The sequence below is a fragment of the Alosa sapidissima genome, chromosome 14 (assembly GCF_018492685.1).
Source record: "Alosa sapidissima isolate fAloSap1 chromosome 14, fAloSap1.pri, whole genome shotgun sequence".
NCBI lineage: Eukaryota > Metazoa > Chordata > Actinopteri > Clupeiformes > Clupeidae > Alosa > Alosa sapidissima.
In genome coordinates, this window is record NC_055970.1 from 35,871,777 (window position 1) to 35,893,389 (window position 21,613).

The following is a 21,613-nucleotide window of genomic DNA, read 5'->3' on the forward strand; positions in this document are numbered from 1 at the left end:
GTGGAGTCCTTTATCATTAATCACCATCACAATGAAAGTAGTAAACCATTAACATATATGCTCTTTAATTTTATTTGGATGGTAAAAGAGGATTTATGTATCTCACAGCTTCCATAGCAGCTGGAGACGGCTCATTTTTAGGGACTTCAGTCTCCAAACTATATTCAGATTTAATTTAATTCAATTCAATCTCTGTACAAGATCAAAAGTCTGTATGTACAAATCCGTATGACACAGTGTGGAATGTAAGGGATTAATTGTTTCCTCAAGAACCGCAAAGTTCGTATCTGACAGGGGGCAGGGAATCTCGGTCACCACCACTCCATCTTCAAGGTAACCAGTGCAGTCAGGAATAGGTTCTGTTGGCTGAAAAACAGCAAGTAACTACACGCACGGAGATGAGAAGGGTATGTATCAACTAACTCTGGAGAATACAGCAAAAGTCAGCGCGTTCCATTAAATGGAGTGTTTTGCGAATCAAGTTAAACGTACCTCTACATCTGGTTCAACCACAGGTGTTTGTAGCATCCCAATGTGCCACAGCTGGTCTGGAGATAGGTTTCCCTCTGTTCTAAGAGGATGCTTGTCCCAGCCACTCGAGAAGCACTTCAGATCAGATCTCAATCGTGGGAGAATCACAATGTACACAAAAGAGGTGCATCTCATCTGATAGGTCGACCAGCCCCTCTTCTTCCATTGAATGTAGCACTTCATAGTAGTTGCAAGTGACAGCTGACCACACATCACGCCAGAGTCTCTCTATTCTACAGCATCAGAATATATTGTGAAAAGAACAATAGTAAACCCTCATAGCACAAGCATGCAAATACGGTAAAAGAAAGACACGTATAACATGTACTGCTTTGACTGATGACCGTAACTCTTACCTTTGATTGTGGACGCTTTTGCAATGAAACTCCCACGTCCAGTTCCTCGCACTGAGAACATGCATCGGGCAATGTCGACATTTTCGACTCCTTGGTCACCACGTACTCTACAAAACAATTATACCAGTCATCATGCAATGAGTTCTGGTGTGGCCTAAGATCCGCAAATAGTAAAGCTCTCCAGAGCCTTGATTCCATGCCTGTCAACATTTAGCTTTCCAAAAACAGGAGATTTTTTTTTTTTTTTTTGGGGGGGGCAGCAGTGTTTGCATATTTAACATGTTTCATACACACGTTTTCAACACTGTATTTCAGTTGTTGCTTTCACCTTACCGAAAGCCTATGCATGCAAGAATGTATCCACCAGCTGCCTGCCTGCAGCCTTCTTCCAAAACTCCAAAGCTGCTTGCTGTCAGATTCGGTTCCGAGGACACAAGTTGCCAATTGTGTATCAACAACACTCAATAACAGTTTATGTGATGTGTTAATCAATTAAATTCCCAACAATTTGACAACAGCTACTTCTGGAGTAGGCTATTCAACAAGCTCACTTGCTTGCGAGACTCAGGCTGCGCAGCCGACACCCGCTTTCTTATTTTTTAGCCTATGACAAAATGGTTGAAATTAAAAGTAAGTGATTGTGTAGGGTGTAGTTCATACACAATCTGGTAACCTGGGAGAATGGATCAATGATTTTAAAATGAAGTTTGATGGCCATGCAAATTACAGGAGTTTTCCGGAAGGAATATCAAAACGGGACGGTGCTGGGAGATGACCTTGAAATACGGGAGAACCCAGGAAAACGGCAATGTTGACAGGTATGCTTGGTTCCCAAGTGTGGGGCAGGTCCCACTGAGGTATACAGATATGGTACATAGAATAGAACATTCTATAGAATAAGAGGAGAAGTGAGGGAGGATATAGGGGACTAGTAGAAAACATTAAGTTAAATAAGTGTAAAAATAATCATGTAGTGTTAACATTTTTAGGGTAATGGATGACAAGGGGGGCTTGAAAACCCCTAACAAAGTATTTGAGAACCACTGCACTAATTAGTCCTCTCAAGACAGTATTTCCTACCTTGACGGCCAAGAGAAAGCAGTTGAGGCTTTGTTGTTTGCAGCAGCATCAAGATAGAAGATCTATGTAGAAACAGAATTGAACAAACAAAAATATATTTCATGCCATGTAAATCACTGTGACCTTTGTTTGTTTGTGTATTTTGTGAAGTTCTTTCTACATACCTTCCTTGAGAAGCCATCAATTCCACCAAATATAACAATATTATATCTGAGAAGTACAACATTTTCAGATATTTTTGCTACTTGACAAAACTGTACACAGTATATGTAGTAAGTGACAGTGTGTGTGTGAGAAAGTCAAGGGCGAGCCTACAACACACTGACCTGATTAATTTATGGTTAGTGTCTACATGAACCAAAGACAGTGGTGCAGGGACACTATAGGTTCTGCGCGCTACAAATCCAACTTGTATCATCCTGGCCAAAACTCCAGCTCCATCCACACGCTCTACACTACTCCTAACTCTACGCCACTGCAAACGGTAGCCTCTGGCTAATAGCTCACCCTTAACCAATCTATACCCAGCATGGGGCATTCTTGATTTTATGGACCTCACAACACAATCAAGTTCATCGTCAGATATGTCGGAATAACATCCACGAACAGAGAGACCATTTTCCTTCATTCGCCTGTACATTGTTCTTCTTGAAACACCATACAAGTTTGCTAGAAGACCTATAGGTAGTGCATTTGAAAGGAGGCCTTCAATAGCATCTGCAGCTATGCTTAAGCGAGGCCGTCCCAGCTCTCCCACAGTCAAAGTTACAACATCTGATACATTAACTGATGCTTGTTGAGCAGATCTAGCTGGCAAGCTAAGGATGTCAATCAGCTGCTGTAGGCTGTTGAGTTCTAGTGGGATATTTAATTGGCGTAATGCCATTGTTGCCAAGGAGAGCTCCTGCTGAGCCACATCCAAAAGGTAATCTAGATCTAATGTTTCATTTCTAAGAATTAAGCTGAATCTTGCATGAATTCTCTGTAAGATTTCATCTCGTACTTGCTCCTGCACACACAGACAACATCCAACATCAGTCAAAATGACCTTTTTGCACAACTGAACTCATCATCATCACATCATAACACCAGTGCATGTAGAATTGCAGTACCGACAAGATGAGCCCAGTTGGACACTTCCAAAGTATAGTGACATTGAGATGCATAAAACACAGATTTTTTCCCCATTTTGAAGTGTTCACAGTAAATCTGAGACTTTCTTTACATTATCCCTTTTGTATATGAGTATGGTGTCAGAGAGGCTAGTTAGTAACAATTGGTCAGCATACAAGGAAATGTATTGTTTCACTGAATAAATAATGTAAAAATTAGGGCTGTCAAAATAATAACTCGTTAAATTTAACACTAATTAATCACATTTCATAGTGACGTTTGCCCCAGTGTAGTCTGGCTACAGTGACTGAAGGAGGCAGACGAGAAAGCACTGCTTTGAATGAAACGTTTAGCCTAGGCCTACGTTTTAAAAAGAACGCCCAGACCTGTTGACAGTAGCATCAATCTACTATTTCTGCAGTAAGGAATTTCCTTTGCCTACCATAGGAGTTCGTCAAGTTTGAAGTAGCACCTCAATGCAAAACAATCCGGAGTTCGGTCTACGAGTTATCAAACCTCTTGATGATAATAATGCTGACTACATTTGTTGCACACTTGAAACCAAATGTATTCAAAAGTATGTGGAAGGTGGTTACATTTATTTCCATTCCAATAACTTCACACATTACATTTCCATTTGCACTTGTAGGCTATGCTGCTTTAATTTCTTTGTTCCTACTATTTTGTTTATTTTCTTGAACTGCTATTTCTTATCCTGGACTGCCACCTACTGGATAGAAAAGGCAACAACCTAGTAATTATGTGAATAAAAATCTACATGTTTGAATGGCCAAAACAAGGATAAATCATAGATGGTATTCCACACATTACCTTGGCGTTAGGGTAGCCTACTCTGTACATGTCATTGACGTTAACTTTAGGGCCAAATATGAAAGAAATATTTTTGCCTACATGTCCACTTTGAAGTCGAAATTTAATCTCAACATTTTGTCTTTTTTATTCTTGACATTCAAAACTAGTTAGTATAGCACTAACTTTGTTGTTGTTAAACCCAATTCTCAAGTACAATTTCACCCTAATGTTACTACACAAGGCATTTTGTTGAGTCGTCATCCAAAGGTTAATTTAGAGTCTGACTGTCCGGATTCGGTGACAGCTAGCTTCTAACTTTGGAGCTGTCGAGATTACAGTCGAGTTTAATCTCTAATCATGGCAACAAAAAAAAATACCCCCTTCGTGTGTGGTCCTAATACTCCGTCGTACATGCAAGTTAGGCTAATAGAGTGACGCAGATATAAATAATGTGAAAATATGTTTGTTAGCAAGTGCTAGATGGATAACGTTAACAAGTTAGCTACTAGTAAGCGTTTTATAACGTTACAGTCTGTTTATGAGGTAAAAGCTAAACTTACGTAGCTACTAGCAGAGCTGAGTCTTACTTTTCCATTAACACAACAAATCAGCAAAAGGTCTAGACAACAAATACGGCCAATACTTACACTTTTTTGAGTTCCTCTTGTTCCTCAAGCTATCTTCACCACCAGAGAATGCTAGAAGCTACCGCTCACTTCACCGTCGACACTCCAGTCCAGAGCAGTTTGTGTCATCATCCGAGGCTTCTCGAAAAGACAGGCAGCGCAAACGCGAGAGACAGAATCGCATCTGTAAAGCCAGCAAACAAACGAATGTTGTCACCAAAAGAGAAGTTATTCAAACAGTTAAAGACAAATTTATTTTGCAACTACACAAATAATTTGTTTGTGAGTTTTTATTTTTTTCTTTGACTTGTTTTTGTTTTAATTTTGTAGGCTATTCCATATTTTGATTCATTGATTTTTGTTTAAATTTGAAAAGTATTGTTTGAACATTTTGTCACATATTACACTCCATAAGTGAGAGGTTCGTTCTTTTTACAGACTCTGAGACGATTAAGCATTTCTGCAAATAATGCATTTTCTTGTCTTACAACTTTGGTGAGCTCAGCAACATCAAAGTTGTTCTCCCAGAGATTGGCTCCTTCGTTTTCAGCAAAAAGGGGTGTGCCTTTCACTGGCTTCAATTGAAAAAAATCACCAACACAAATCACAGACACTTTTCCAAACAAGGAATAATCACCAGTTTGCTTAATTTGACGCAGCCTACCATGAATGTAGGCCATAAGACGGTGGTCAACCATTGATACTTCATCAATGATCAAAATTTGCAAACTGCCCATTTTGGTTCGTAAAGAATTGACTTTCTCATCACCTAGTGGTTGATACGGCAGTTTGACATTTACACCAATGGAGAAAGTATTGTGAATTGTTGCAGCGCCAATGTTATATGCAGCCACTCCTGTAGGTGCTGTTAGAAGCACAGTGAGATCCTCAGGATTTTCAGCAATCTGTGACAACAGCCTAGTAGATTCGTAATGTAGCCTATCGCTTTGATTAAATGGCTCTTCCCTGTTCCTGCTCCACCACTAATGAATAGTCGCAATGGTTCAGGATTTTGCCCAAACAGTTTCTGCAAACACCATCTACGTACAGCATAGAATATTGCAGACTGTTCTTCATTTAATGATCGTAATAAATGCAAAGCATCCTCTCTGGGCATTGATACATGATTTGTTTCCAAAGTGCATGTAGCCTGTGGGTTTGCGGTCAGGTCAGGAATGAGTTTGTCATCATTATCACCTTCATCATCTACAACTCTGTCCTTCATCAGATCCAAACAACAAAGACGCTCCCTTTCTGTTCCAGGACATATCTGAGCCCAGGCATCTTCTAAGTCAATGTTGTCTTCCAGCAACTGTTTAGCTCTGTCAATCTCATCACTTTCTCTTTCAAATAAAGATTTGTTGGTATCCACAATTGACTGTACTCTTTGGACATCAATGCCACATTTCACTGCACCATTTTTATAAAAATCATCATATGTATCAAACTGGGGTGGTTTCAAGTGACAGTCTTCATAGTAAGGCAAAAACAGTTGCAACAACGAATGGAAGTACTTTTCTGGGTTTTTGGTGGGAGAAAATCTGGGATACCTCACGACAGCAGGTTCTGTTCGGGTCCTTCGTTTCACAAAACCGCAGTTGTTGTTGCGTTGTATTATGTCATGTGAATCTCTTTCAGTCGGAACCTGACTTTGATAGAACTCTATATTCAGAACAGAAGCTGGCAAGGCATACATCTTCAAATTGTGCATTCTGGGGTCTGTTGTTATATCTCTCGATCATATTTGTTATAGCCATTTTCTTGGTTAAAGTCTTGAATGTAATTATTTATAAGTATTGGGAAATTTGTTTGGATTAGTTACGAATGCTTGCAATAACTTAGTTTGAATTATAATTTATTTTATGTATTTATTTATTTTTTGTGCTTAGCACTTTAAGGTCATGCAAGCGAGGGGTGACGTAGTTTAAGGTCATGCAAGCGAGGGGTGACGTAGTTGGCATGACGGGACGGGTGCATCTGAGGTCAGGGGGCATTGAATGTTACAAACATTTTTTCGACCACACTTTTCTTTTACAAACCACTATAAAACAGTAGGGATGGGCAGAACGAGGCTTTGTGAAACAACGAAACGTTCGAAGCAATTGCGCCGGAATGTGTCGAGGTTTCGAAACAATCCGACACACGTAACTCCATGGTGACATCTAGTGGCCAGTTTTGCTAACATCACATTTTGACCGTGAAGCACAACTGCTTCAGACGAAGAATATAAATAGCCAACATGGAACGCAAGATTTCGTCCACAGCCACGTGGTTCAGTGGTTAACACACTTGCATTCGGCTGGAGCGGCCGGTGTTCGACTCCCTGCTGGTGCTTAGAAATTTCAGACTAGTATATGGGTTCAGTAACTAGAACATTTTTATATCTGCCAGTTAGATGTTGTTATTTCAGTTTCATAGTACATTATCCTTTGGAATATGCTGGAGAGGAAAATGCTACAATGGTTTTAAAATGTAGGCTATGCTTATGGCCCAGGGTTTTTTTTGGGAACATGTTGTAGGGAAATAAAGGATACATGTGAAGCAGGTTAGACTAATCAGGTACAACATGGGAAAAATAAACAACACATTTTTTGTATGTCAACACACATTTTTATTTAGGAATAACAGTTGTTCTGCCGTCTTGCCATTTAATCTGTTTCTTGTTTTTGAATAAACCTCCCCAGCCTTGCAAAAAATTCTTTCACAAGGCACACTTGTTGCTGGCATGCACAAATATTTTTTTGCCATCACAGTTAGGTTTGGATAAACCACTCTCCTCTCCTGCCAGTATTTCAAAGGGTCAGCTGTTCTTGAAATAAAGGCATCAGTCATATATTTTTTTTACTTCTGCTACTATCTAAATATTAACGTCACTAGACTATATCTATCTAAACTATCGCTTAACTGTCTGTCTCTAGCCTGTCAATTAATCTATATCACTAACCTATCAATCACATGAATGCACTATAAATCGCTATATCTCTATATGTCGCTATATCTCTTAAAATCTCTCTCCTCACAAAAAAAACACAAAGATAGGATGTGTTTGAATGACTTTTAAGCATTCTGGGACTTTGTAATTTAGATCAAACAGGTGTTTACTCGGGTAATTGGCTCGCGCGGCAAGTGTGCCACCTGTCCAAACCAAATTGAAACACCACGAAGCCTCACTAAGCCATGGTCACGTGACATGGGCGTTTTGAACCACACTTCGAAACACTGTTCGAAACACTTGCGTTTCGGAAGCTCGACACTGTTTCGAAACGTCAGCTTCGAGCGTCACATCCCTATAAAACAGTTATTTCGTTAGGACCTTAATGTGGACTAATTTACAACAAGTTTTCATTCACCTTTCGTTGCTGCATGGACCAATAAATATGATTTTTGCCACGTAAAGGAGAAGGTGCGTTAATCCTGCCAAGCCTATCGTTTCACTGCCACAAAGAACTTTGGATAAAAATGGACTAAACAAAGTCGAAAAAATATAAGGATTAAACGGATTTCGTTACATGGATTATGGACAAGGAGCAATCTTAAAGTTTTGATGGTGGATTCATGGAAGGCTGTGAGTAATACAAAGTTTAAACAACGTCGGGCCGCCGCGCCCAAAGTTTTGACCTGAACATTCGAATGTTTTGGACATTGAATGCTCTGTAAACTAAAACGATAGAGTGTGAAAATGGGAAAAGAAAACGCAGACGAAGTAGACGAGGGGAAACCTTGATTGAGAAAGAAAATAAATTGTTCAAACTAATCGGAACGCGTAGAGGAAAGTTAGGAGTTCTCACAAGGAAGCGCAACGAGATAAATGCTCTGATCGAGGCAGGATATACTAAAGAAGAGGTGAAACAACCAATTTGAGATTTTATTGAAAATTTAGAAGAGTTCGATGATTTGCAAAATAACGTGCAGTCATTGTTATCTGATTAAGAAAATGAACCGGACAGAATAGACTGGAACGAACCTAAGATGGCCAGCTAAAGACAATTCCATGATGGCGTAGAATTTTGGCTGAAAGCAGATGAGGTAGACGCCGATCCTCATGAGCCAGCTGATGAGTCCGTGTCACCGCACGATAGTGTTTCACAGGCCGCAACAAAGCCTCCCAGCGCAGCCTCTAGTCGGGCCAGCAAGGCCTCAGAGACTCTGTCCGAAGCAAGAATACAACGTGTTGTGCAATCACGGTCTCTGGAGGAGCAACTTGAAGTAGACATGGAGGCATTGCGACTAAAATCAAAAAAGGAAAAACTTAAACTGCAAACAAAAATAGCTGAGGCAGAAGCTAGAATAAATATTCTTTCGGAAAGGGAATTTTTGCCTGTTGATTTAAGTCACCTTGCACAATCTAGAGCATCAACAGAATACATTCTTCCAACTACAGCAAAAAAGACACAAACAAAGCAAAGAATATATCCTGAACAGACCTACCTCAACAGAGGTTAAATCGGAATTACCAGGTTCTTTCTCCATCCCAACCAAAATGCCTACTCGAGGGGCATTAAAGCAATCCTTAGAATATATTCCAGATTCAAACAACGATTCTCTTATCAAAGTGATTAAAAGGCAGAATGAAATTACATCACTACTTGTGAAGCAACATGGATCTTCTCAGCTTCCACCAAGAGCAGTTTCTGTCTTTCATGGAGACCCACTTCAGTTCAGGTCATTCTTGAAGTCATTTGAACAACCCATCGAATCAAAAACAGACAATGATGAACAAAGACTGTACTATCTGCAGCAATATACATCCGGAGAAGCTAAGAATCTTGTGCACAGCTGCTTTCACCTGCCACCAGACAAAGGCTATAGGGAAGCCAAGGAACAATTGGAGTGGCACTTTGGAAATAAAATAAGGATCTCTTCTGCATTCTTGGACAAAGCGCTGAAATGGCCTGCTATTAGGGCAGAGGATGTGTCTGGTCTACGGTCATATGCAATATTCCTCAAATCCTGCCACAACACCATGCAGGAAGTTGATTACATCACAGACCTCGAAACACCATCAAATTTGAAAGTCATCGCTTCCAAGCTGCCGTTCAAGCTTCGTGAGAAGTGGAGAGGAGTTGTCAGTAACATATACGACAAGCACAAACAAAGAGCCTCCTTTAGAGATCTACTTGCGTTTATTGATAAACAGGCACGTATAATGCTAGATCCAATTTTTGGGGAAATCCAGAGCCCACTGAATAAAACTGCAGAGCCAAGGCAAAGCAGAGTCATCTCAAAGTCCAGTAGGGGGAGCAGTTTTGCAACAGCTGTTTTACCAGCGTCAAGTGCTATCACCACAAGCACATTCACAAACCCCTGCATGTTCTGCAATAAAAATCACCCAATGGAAAAATGTCAAACATTTCAAACCAAACCCAACCACGAAAAGGTGGAATACCTGAAGGCAAAAGGAATGTGCTTTGCATGCTTACAAAAGGGACACATGAGCAAAAACTGTCTAAGTCGAATGTCTTGCAAAGTGTGTAAGCAAAAACATCCTACAGTTCTCCACATACCAACCAAAGGAAATCAAACAAATAGCAGAGGTTCTGATACAGTGGTCTCGCTGGCCACTGGTAGTGATAGTGGGGCCGGAAATAAGGAATGGGCTCTTGCAATTGTGCCTGTTAAAGTTAAACTAGAAAAGGGAACAAAATGCATTGAAACCTATGCCTTCCTAGATCCGGGGAGCTCGGCAACCTTTTGCACTGAAGAATTGTCCAGACGGCTTCAGGCCCCTGGAAAGAAAGTAGAAATTATTTTAAAGACAATGGGTCAAGAAAGACCAGTAACAAGCTACAAAGTGTCTGGCTTTGAAGTAGCTGCTCTTGACAGTGACATCTTCCTCAAGCTTCCTGATGTTTTTACACAAAAATCAATCCCTGTGACACATGACAATATGCCGACAGCAAAAGATTTAAGAAAATGGTCTTACCTTGAGGAAGTTGACTTTACTCCCGTCAATGCAGGCATCAGGCTGCTAATAGGAGTCAATGCTCCAAGAGCCTTAGAACCGTGGAAAATTATTAACAGTGTGGACAGAGGACCATATGTGAACCCTGCTTGGCTGGGTTATTAATGGTCCACTCGGCTGTGGGAGTATGAATAATGCTAATCTTCTTGTCAACAGAGTATCCATCCAAAACTTAGAGAATTTGTTGATAAAACAATACAACCAAGATTTCATGGAGCAGCATTATGGAGAAAAGAATGAATGGTCTCAAGAAGATGAGCAGTTCATGAATATTGTGTCTAGTTCAGCCGAACTGAAAGATGGTCACTACCATTTGAAACTGTTTGCCTTTTTCTGTTGTTAAAAGGGAAGTCCACTCTACCGCCCGGTCTGTTTGACAAACATGAAACATATGGAAGAAGGCGCTGGAAACAAGTCCAGTACCTCAGTGATTTATTCTGGAAAAGATGGGCAAAAGAATATCTCCCCATAATGCAACAGCGCCAAAAGTGGAGCAGTCCGCGGCGAAACTTCTCAGTAGGAGATCTGGTCCTTTTAGCTGATGAGTGTGCCCCCCGAAATTCATGGCCTTTAGGGCGCATTACAGAGACAATAAAAGATTCTAGAGGGTTTGTGAGAAAAGTACGTGTTAAAACACAAACCAATGAATTGGAAAGGCCTATCACTAAGCTAGGCCTTTTGCTCGAGGCCAAATAAGTTTGAAGATCTTAATTTATTGAATTGAATAACTTTCAGTTATGTTTTTCAAATGCTTGTTGAAATGAAATGTGATGTTTTCAATGAAAATAATGAAGTATAATGCACAGTAGGTGCAAAAGTAAAGAATACAATGGACATTAGCATATTGGCTGATGCTGATGCATTTTCTTGGTTAAAGTCTTGAATGTAATTATTTATAAGTATTGGGAAATTTGTTGGATTAGTTACGAATGCTTGCAATAACTTAGTTTGAATTATAATTTATTTTATGTATTTATTTATATTTTGTGCTTAGCACTTTAAGGTCATGCAAGCGAGGGGTGACGTAGTTGGCATGACCGCATATGGGACGGGTGCACCTGAGGTCAGGGGGCATTGAATGTGATAGCTTGGTTACAAACATTTTTTCGACCACACTTTTCTTTTGCAAACCACTATAAAACAGTTATTTCGTTAGGACCTGGACTAATTTACAACAAGTTTTTACCTTTCGTTGCTGCATGGACCAATAAATATGATTTTTGCCACGTAAAGGAGAAGGTGCGTTAATCCTGCCAGGCCTATCGTTTCACTGCCACAAAGAACTTTGGATAAAAATGGACTAAACAATATTGGTCATCCAAATGCTGCTTTCGTCATTACACTGTTGGAACTGAACTTTGGTTTGGAGAATATGCAAAGGGTAACTCATCCTAACGGCTCCCACACACAGCTGCGTTCCGTCAACGCATTCCAGTGGGTGTTCCCGACGGTAGCTATGCAAATGACTTGAAGTAAAACCGTAATGTGATTGGTTGGTGCCGTCCGTAGATTGGCTTGATTGGCCGGTGCCGTCTGTCGGTGCAGCAACAGCTGAACTCCTCAACGCGAGCAGTGGGAGAAACGCGACGCGACGGACCCACAATTCAGTTCGGCAACGGATCACGTGAGCCCATTTAAAGTGAATGGGATGCGTCTCCAGCAACGCGATGCACGCAGCTGTGTGTGGGAGCCATAACAAAGGTTCTCACCAATGGGAATGAACTGTACATCTTCTTTCAAGTGCATTTGTGTTAATCGATACACTGCCTCTTGGGCTGAAACTTCTCTGTTGTGTAAATATACACTTCCAAGCTGTTTGAATGCAGCTTTTGCATCAAGGTTGCCATTCATTGCCTCATCTTGTGCACGTTGTAACAGCAATCCCATTTCTTGTTCTGCTTTTGTGATGTATGACAGGATATAGACAACAACAGAAAAAGCATCTGTGACATACTGGATATCCATATTGCCTTGCCAAGCACGGAGTAAGTCTTTGTTGTACTGGTTCACCCAAATGTCTCCAGGATTTCGTTTCAAGACGATGCTTTTCTTTTTGGAACATATGTTGAACACCTTTTCAAACAAATCTTGATCTATCCCAAGAGACTCAAAAAATGCATCAGCTGTATCAAAATTCATGTCAGGCATGGTCAACGCAGTTTTGACTTTCTTCATTATTGCACTTGCACTTCTATGGTCATCATTGCCATTCAAATCCTCACAGTTACCACCTCTTGTGATGAAAGTACAACTTGATGGTGGTCGTGGGAAATTGAACCTGCACACTGTGTTTTTCTTGCGACAAGTCTTAGAGTGTCTTGTGCTGTGCCTCTGAACGCTGCTCACAACCTCGTAAAGCTCTGCATCAGTTTCTGGTGGAATCTCACAGGTGATGTACGTATCTATGAACTGTGCCACTTCATCATCACTGTCTCTATCAATCTTGGGAGCATTTTCAACCCAAAAGGACAGTGGACATGAGAGCCACGCTGTTGAAATTCAACACAATAATAGTGGTCCTTTATTTTCCCTATGGGTTCTGCTGAGGACATGATTACATCACGGAGAAAGCAATGCCATCGATGATCAAACATTCTTGCCACTGTGACAGGGTTTCGACGTATGAGTCTACATTTGTCAGACCAATTAAGATCAACAGGTGTTTGTTTGCCTTCTATTCTTAAAAGAGTGTTCAGCATTTCAGGCCATCTCAAATCTGCAGAGCTAAAAGATGCATAAAATGTGGGTATGGAGAGCTGTCTTATCATGGCAAATAAATCCTTCTGAACTGACATCCAGTATGGAGGTGTGCCACGAATTCCTTGTAAGAACATAATGCTATCCTTCATCATTGCGCAATATTTTACTCAACGATTCTGAGTTCAACAACATGTCTGGTGATGCATCTTTCAAAGAGGAGTTGCTGCCACCTTTGCGTAATGCCACTGATACACTAGATACAACTTGATGCACCTCTGAAATATATTGTGCATAAAAAATGTCTGTGTTTTGTGCAAAACGTCCATCCGCATTGAGAATGCGTGTATTCAGGTACCGTGCCAGAGTTATTTTGGACTCTCTTTCGTCATGGAATGTAGGTCCACCAGATGGATACAACACAGGGAAACATTTTGCCTCGTTGGTTTTATCAGACAGCAACCTCACTGGGCTGTTACATTCACCTGGTGCCACATTAAGTATGTCCTGAAAATTCTGATCAATGATCTCTGAACCCAGATCAACAGGTTGTAATGATGTATCTGACAAAAGCCCATTCTGGTCTTTGATATAAGTCAAATCTTCCTCAGCTTGCTCTTCAGGAACAATTTCATCATCACTGTCATGACATGTTTCCTGTTTTGTACATTCCTCAGGCTGTTCACTGCCATTCAGAGAGTTTACCCACTCGTCATTCATAGTCACATCACCGTACCACTTATTGTTTGCCATCAAATACCAGTGCATTTCTGACACGATCAGTGTGGACATGCATGTACTCGTAATGACCTTTATATGTCAATTTGCGTTTCAATTTCACTCTTACCATCTTGTCATCACATTCATTTCTTGGGAGTATATTTGTCACATTTGTGTTATTAACCCTTTGCAGACCGCGCCGAACATTCCATTTTTTCATACTCGATGGCCTTATGGCACAAAAAGGCTTATTGTGTGGTTATGCTACATGACAGAGATATGATTTACCCACCATTATAATCAGGAGAAATAGCCCTTTCAAATGGTATAAAATATAATTAATAATTTTGAGGAGAACACGCATATTATTTTAAAAATATCTTTAAAATTCAACCCCAAAAAACACAAAACTATCAGTTTGTCAAGATTAATCTCATTTTTCCCCCAATTTCTGTTGTAGATAGAGAAAAACTTAGAGTGTATGGGAGATTCACAATTTTGTCCTCTACTCAGTGATAAAAACAGAATCAATGCATCACCTTTTGTTCAAAAGTTATGATAAATTTATTAGACCTTTGCAGACGGCACGAAACATTCCGTTTTTTCATACTTGATGCCCTTGTGAGACAAAAAGGCTTATTGTGTGGCCATGCTACATGACAGAGATAAGATATACCCACCATTGTAATCAGGAGAACTAGCCCTTTAAAATGGTACATATCATAGTTAATAAGTTTGAGGGTAACACACATTGTTTTTAAACAATACCTTCAAAATTCAACATCAAAAAACACGAAAATATCAATTTGTCAAGATGAATCTTACTTTTCACCTAATGTCTATTGTAGATATAGTGTGTGAAAGATAGACAGTGTTGTGTTCTCCTCAGTGAAAAAAACAGAATCAATTTATCACCTTTGGTTCAGAAGTTATGATTAATTTACTCATAACTGCAAGTCGCAGTAACAAGTAGAATTTTTAAAGAGTAGGATGTTTTCCTTTCCTGGTTTGACATCTGACCAAAAATACACAGATATAATGGTCATGTAACAAATATAAGATGTTTTACCATAAAAACAAGATGCATAGCTAAATATAGGATGTCTTACTGTACTCTGAGGAGGCAAAATCAATTGTGGGGAGGAAAGATAAAGGCTGAAATAAAGACTAGGCAGGTGGTAACTGCTTCTCCGTGTGCTTCATTCTACTATGAAAACAAGAATAAGAGACACTGGCACATGTGTTAGGTTTACGAAAGAGGAAATAAATAATTTTATTTAGATAAGTCTTTAACAATTTCATTAAATAATCAGGAACAACAACTTCAGGTAAATAACATAAACATATGTTTACAAACAAGCAGTAACTATTAGAACTACAAGAATGACAAGACAACAGTATAACAAAGATCAACAAAATACTTTAACATGATGAACAAAGCATCAATTCATATTATAGCATAACAAAGCATCAATTCACATTCACACATATAAACAATTAAAACATTAGAAGAAATTCAATACATTTAACAACCATACAGCATATATTTCGATACAATATATAATTATCGATATCATTTGCCCTACACATAAGGTGATACACTAACGCCACACACACACACACACACACACACGCCACAGCTGTGACAACACACACACCACAGATCTGGTGTGAATGCGGCGTTAGTGTGTGTGTGTGTGTGTGTGTGTGTGTCCATCTAAGCCTAGCAGACGATGAGGTGTAAATGCTACTGGAGTTGGTGTCCCTGTCTGTGTTAGAAGGATAGGCAAAGTGTATGCTTTCTACCTGACATGGGACTTGACCAAGCTCAAAATAAAGAAATTGTCAGATAAGAAAATTAGAAATTGAATTACAAATCTAAGCAAACTATTATCACTATAATCCCTGTCATTATTGGTATAAGCAACACTCTTATCACAACCAGAAATGTGCATACGCCCAGTTGGGCGAACACACACACACACACACACACAAACATGCTTACCCATCTGAGGATGATGGGAGATTACTCTCCTCCTCTAGCACATCATTGTCTTCCTCTTCATCCAGAAACTACCCGTCCATGCCATCGTGCCATCGTGGTCCTTGGGGTCATGTTTGCCATCAGCAGGCGGCTGCTTTCACCTCAGTTGCACGTACTTCTCTCCCTCCATCTAAAATAACAAAAAATCACAGGTCTGATAGTGAATAGGTTGTTTAGTTTTATTTTACATTACTTCCACATAATCTTAATCACCACCAACCATGACTCTTTTCACTAAAAGTATTTTTGTCACTAAAGGACTCCAATATTGCTTGGAGAGGTAACATTAGTCTCAGAGCTCACTATAAGTGTTATTGCCTTGGCTAAACTATACATAGCATACCAGCTTACAAGCAAACATTGATTCATGAACATGAGTCAGGAGATATGACAGAAAACATCTAAACAGCGTATGCATACACATACACACCGTACATAGGCTACTGCAGTTGCGTAAAGACAAAACACCCCCTTAGAAAATGATATGTCGACGAGTAGGCTTGGGTGTATGAGCTCCCATCATAGTTAGCCAACCAAAAACCTCATAATCGTAGCAGCCAACCTTACAGCCTAAAAGTTAAACAATACTAAGACACATTTCTAACAAATATTCAGTCATGTATTGATGAAAACAGCAGTCAATGAATAAAATCCTTACGTTACACCATCGGTGATCAACACACTCACGTCGGTAACATAACATTAACGTTGTCATTCATGTCAGATGTTTCTATCTAAGTAAGCTAAGCAACTTGGCTACAAACAACTGTAAATTGTGCTATACATATTACGAAGGAATGAAAGGTTTATTTGACAATAAAATACCGATTAGGTGTACTTAACATAAAGTTGCCAGTCATGAAGCAGGGGAGTGAACTTTATTGCGACTACGCGTCAAGGACATGTTGCAGCCTCTCCTGATGCTAACGTTACCTAACTTAGCTAGTTTTCTATATCATCAGATGACAAGCAAGCAATCGTTCAAAATAGAACAAATCGTTAAAGTTTCAGTCCTAGTAGGTCTGTAATCTTGGTTGACATATAGTAACCCCCAAAAATGACTGAAAATAATGAGTTTACTAAAGATTACGGTGTGCTAAAATACAAGCTGTCATATCAGCTGAAGTGAACACACACACGCATTATGTTACGGCCATGCATACAAGGTGTAATTACCAGGAAAAATAACTTTTAAAAACGATTTTGAAGTAATAACATGGATAACAAGTAGTAATAACATAAAAAGACTTGTTTTTACCTCAGATGATCCAGTAGTTTCTCCTTTGGACGACGTGAAGATCAACGATGCATAGTGCTTCCTGCTGTTTTTCCTCTAGTGGAGGGAGACGTCAACTCTTGATTTTTCCTTCACGTAGTAAAAGTAATTCGCGCCACAAATCCCTTAACTAATCATATCGCCAGAAAGCCTATGATGTGACGTTTTTGAGGAAGTTTTCATTGATAAAATTGGTTGGGGTATGGCGGAGTTATTAGACTGAACGTCATCGGTACTGGGGTACCGAAATTAGAACGTGCGGTCTGCAAAGGGTTAATAGGAGCAGAGACACAAGGACCATGGCAGGCTCTCTGGCGGCCTCGAGGCAAACACAACAGCTTCATAAAGGGAATGTGACGTGCAATAAGATGCTGTTCCAAAGAGTTCAAACATTTCAATTCAGCTGGAATTTCATCCAAATGCATATTGTTGGCAACACTCTCCTCAGGAAGCTTTCCGCCAAGTATTTTTCGATGACATGTATAGCAAATCCATAACTTGCTTGATGGACTATCAGACAAATGGCAGCCTTGTTCACACTGGACATCACACACATGCACATATTGCAATGTTATGCATCTATTAGCCAATGCAGCCACTTCTGCTCCTTTGCTTTCATAGCAGTGTCTTTTACACTCAACCACCTGTTTCCTGAACAGTAAACGGTGACATACTGAACATACATATTCAGAACCGTGGAGGACCTCCTGACGAAAATGATCAATAGCTAAGTCAATGTCTTCCTGTTTCTTCTGCCATGTTGAATAACCCTCACAACTTCTTTTGATTTTATTTTCACGGATGTTTTCATTTTCTTGATACTTCCTCTTGTTATGCTCTTTGATTTTGTTTTGGAATCCAATATTTGTCTTGTATTTAATACGACTGTAATCACGAACAAGACTTTGAAAGTTTCTATTTGTCTTGTATTTGGTTTTGGAATAATCACGGACAGCATTCTGATGTTTCTGGTTTCTCTTGTATTTGTCCTGAGAATACTCTCGGACAGCATTCTGATATTTCTGGTTTCTCTTGTATTTGGTTTTGGAATACTCTCGGACAGCATTCTGATGTTTCTGGTTTCTCTTATATTTGTCCTTAGAATACTCCCGTACTCTTACTTGAAAATCTGTATTTTTCTTATATCTCCTTTGAAAATAGACACATCCTTAATGTCTGCAATTTTGGATTGATTTTATATTTTCTCTGACAACTTTGAAGCACAAATTTCCGGAAATCAACATTTGTTCTGTATTTCTTTAGAAAATAATCACGAGAACACTGACGCTTTCTCTCTGCAGCAACCTCATCTTTCTGGTACTTGTCTTTCTCATTCTGAAGTTTTCTCTGTCTGTAATCATCATTGTCATACCGTTGGCGCTGTTTCTTAGCCTTCACATTTTCTGATTTATCTTCCAACTTTCTTTTTCGTGTGGATCTCAAATTGTCATCAATCTTGACTGGCTGGCATGTTCCTACACAACGCTTTCGTGCATCTTTGTGTTGTACGCATGAAACAACTTCATAATGATTGCCAGTGTGATTCAAATAGATGCAATTCTCTCGACATGACCAAGTCAGTAGGTTTGTGCATATTCCATCTTCCATCATTAAAAGTAATGATAGTTGTTTGCAATAAGTCAGCGGCAGCAAAAATATCAATTTCTTTTGCCCATGAACCACAGTAGTAGATTCTTGATTTAGTGATGTAGTCCTGCACAGATGTGTATTCATCCCTCAAATATGTTTCAAATTTGGTGCTGTTTGTCTTAAGGTGTCGCACAACAGCCCGTCTGATTTTCAGATGCTTGTCTTGATTGTGACCTATGGTAAAGGCCAAGCTACGGTAAAAACAATTCCCATCTGGCTTTATGCTTTCTGTCTTACATGGACATCCCATGTCATCAAGATCAGTTGTTGCCATTTGGCCCAAATCAACATCTAAACATGTGCACAGTGCATCCTGATCCTGACGAGTTAAAGGTTTAAACACCTGTTTGTGAACTCTTACATCACTTATGACATCATCAGTTGCCTGCAAATTACACTTTAAAGATTGAAAAGGCTGCTTGTATGATTCCACGTTAACAACAATGACCTCATCTGTATTTAGTTTATGCTTACCCTTCACCACATCACTGTAGCCTGCAAGGCAGTTCGCATTGCTCATCTGGATGCTGCCATCGATTATTCTTGCGTTGACTCCAGTTAATTCAAAGCGTGGCGTGTCTACTCCAAAAGATCGTGCAAAGTTATAGACAAAAGTGAACAGAGACTCCACACAGCTAAAGTAAGCAACACAACTTGCATCTTGACCTTTCTGATTAACTCTCCCATTGGCATGTGAATCAATAAAGGCTAACTTGGATCCTTCTTTCACAATAGCACATGTGTTAGCACATATGGTTAACAGGCAGCCATCATTACTCAACAATGTCCGCTGTATTGCTACATCAAAAGGCATAGCAACATCACGTAATGCATGGTCATAGTCATCAACATGAACAATACCAGTGAAAGACTCGGCAAAGTCTATCGTAAAAACACAATTCCACAATCTGTGACGTCTTGGCAGTTCAGACACTGCAATGTAACCCCTTCCGTCAACATGGTCTCTTATTTTACCTTGAGCTCTCATGGACCTGTAAAGGACAGTACCCTGAACCAAAACTTCATCTAAATCTTCAGGTTCCCAGTTCAACACACTCTTCATCTTGCACATCAAAAGTGCAGTCAGACTGATGGCTCCACACTGCCTGTTACGTGCATTCCCAAACCGTGCATGACCTTGATGAAAAGACCCGATCAGCACAGATCTCTCTGGAACACAAGGCTCAGTTATACAGACACAATTAGAAGCAATTTCGTTCACAGAACTTGTAACAGTAGGTTGGTTTGTTGGATATTCAGGCACACTTGTAGGCAAGTTTTGACCGGTTTTGGAGGGTATTGGATGGTATTGGAAGGTTTTTTGATATTGGTTGGGCTTTTTTTTTCACAAGGACGCCCAACCTTGTCACTGGAACCCAGCTCATCTAGTGCATTTTCCACCAGACTCTGCATCTGTAACACAGAAAGCACATCATAAACAATCAAGTCTAACATACTATATTTCCATAATAATATAATACAGTTGCATTGTAATTATTCAGGCAGTTCTAATATACACATACTTTCAGCACAACAATGAATATATTTACAGCATAAAAGCTCTTCAAGAACTTCATATAGACACAGACCTATAGTCTTTCATTTAAATCAAATACATTCAAAATTTAACCACAACATTTTCAAGAAAAAAAAACCTTTTGCAACCTACTGACTGTAAATAAAAATTAGGGTCAACATTTAAAATGTGTTCAACATTACACAATTCCTTATTAAAATCACACAATCACAATTCTTCACAACACTTGACCTCTGTGGACTTCAATGCAGCCTGTCTTTTCTTGGCCGCCATGGACCGCTTACTGGGACTTGGCATCTGCAAAGCACACAGAAAAACGCATCAGTAACTGTCAAGTGTAACATGCTACATTTGCTTTAGGATCTCAGATAGTAACACTAATTCAATCAGTTAGAATTCACACACACACACAAGATAAAAAAATTATTATGTAAATATTTGTAACATTCTTTCACTTAACATATGACAACTTCAAAATTGAATACATACAAATATCTATTGTAATTCATTTAAATCAAATATATTCAAAATGAACAACACTTATAAGCATACTTATATAAACAGTCTAATGAACAAAACTAATAGGCTCATGAAACGCATCTTCCCTAAGGCTTTTAGACTCCAACATTTAACTCAGATGTACTTGTAGCCTACCATCTTGCACAAAATACTTACTGCACTACATGATTTCTAGTATAAATAATAGGGTCATTATACAAAAGCATGCCATTTTGCATTCTAAATATCTAATTGTCAAAGTACTGTTTTTACAATCTTGAAAGAACTATTTGGATGAAGTAGAATCTTACCTCTCAAAAAACATGCAGTGCCATCTCAGGTCATCTGAGCCTAATCTGAAACAGGGTTGTTACACGCGACAGACAGGTAGGCCTAGGCCTACTTCTTGCCCTGTTACTCTCAGCCCAAGAGAGCGCCATTAAAATAGCAATTAGTTCTGCTGTATAGACTGCTAAATTATCATTAATTCTTTTTTGTGTTACTACTTTTAATTTTGGAATAACAAAAGCCACCCCCACTCTCACATCCCTTTTGGACCCATCTGTGTACAATATAATCCCATCCCCATATCTTTCACTTAAATACCCCTGCACCACATTACTATCTATATCCCCATTCTTGGCTCCTTCCAAAAGACTGAGATCAACTGAAAGATCTTCAAGAGTCCGTAGAGGCACTCTTGGAAACAC

At 39.4% G+C, this 21,613-nt stretch overlaps 1 protein-coding gene and 1 long non-coding RNA gene across 6 annotated transcripts; both read right to left on the reverse strand.

Moving 5' to 3' along the window:
• Nucleotides 1-56: 56 nt before the first annotated feature.
• Nucleotides 57-19,396, reverse strand: zgc:174680 (uncharacterized protein LOC100136843 homolog). 5 transcript variants are annotated; one of them, XR_006022203.1, is made up of 6 exons: nucleotides 19,343-19,396; nucleotides 4,541-4,703; nucleotides 1,968-2,029; nucleotides 888-994; nucleotides 493-764; nucleotides 57-366 (listed from the first exon to the last, which is right to left on the reverse strand). XR_006022203.1 is itself a non-coding variant. In XM_042061427.1 (6 exons), exons 1-5 carry the CDS (start codon nucleotides 2,851-2,853, stop codon nucleotides 760-762), a joined length of 780 nt encoding a protein of 259 aa, XP_041917361.1. In that variant the 5' UTR covers nucleotides 2,854-4,524; the 3' UTR covers nucleotides 57-366; nucleotides 493-759. The 5 variants fall into 5 exon arrangements, 1 of the variants encoding a protein (XP_041917361.1); XR_006022205.1 differs by lacking the exon at nucleotides 19,343-19,396 and adding an exon at nucleotides 8,484-8,927; XR_006022206.1 differs by lacking the exon at nucleotides 19,343-19,396 and adding an exon at nucleotides 5,008-5,055.
• Nucleotides 19,397-20,224: 828 nt separating this feature from the next.
• On the reverse strand, nucleotides 20,225-21,301 carry LOC121681611. Its single transcript, XR_006022213.1, has 3 exons — nucleotides 21,215-21,301; nucleotides 20,637-20,702; nucleotides 20,225-20,281 (listed from the first exon to the last, which is right to left on the reverse strand). It is a non-coding gene; the product is annotated as an uncharacterized LOC121681611 (long non-coding RNA).
• Nucleotides 21,302-21,613: the final 312 nt, after the last annotated feature.

Excerpts from the sequence above, each read along its gene's own strand:
- zgc:174680 (XM_042061427.1), bottom strand. The coding sequence starts at position 2,853 with ATGGCATTACGCCAATTAAATATCCCACTAGAACTCAACAGCCTACAG. Across the intron at positions 2,178-2,293 it reads ACTAACCATAAATTAATCAG|ATATAATATTGTTATATTTG; the intron begins GTCAGTGTGTTG and ends TGTACTTCTCAG. Across the intron at positions 2,030-2,131 it reads TTGATGGCTTCTCAAGGAAG|ATCTTCTATCTTGATGCTGC; the intron begins GTATGTAGAAAG and ends GTTTCTACATAG.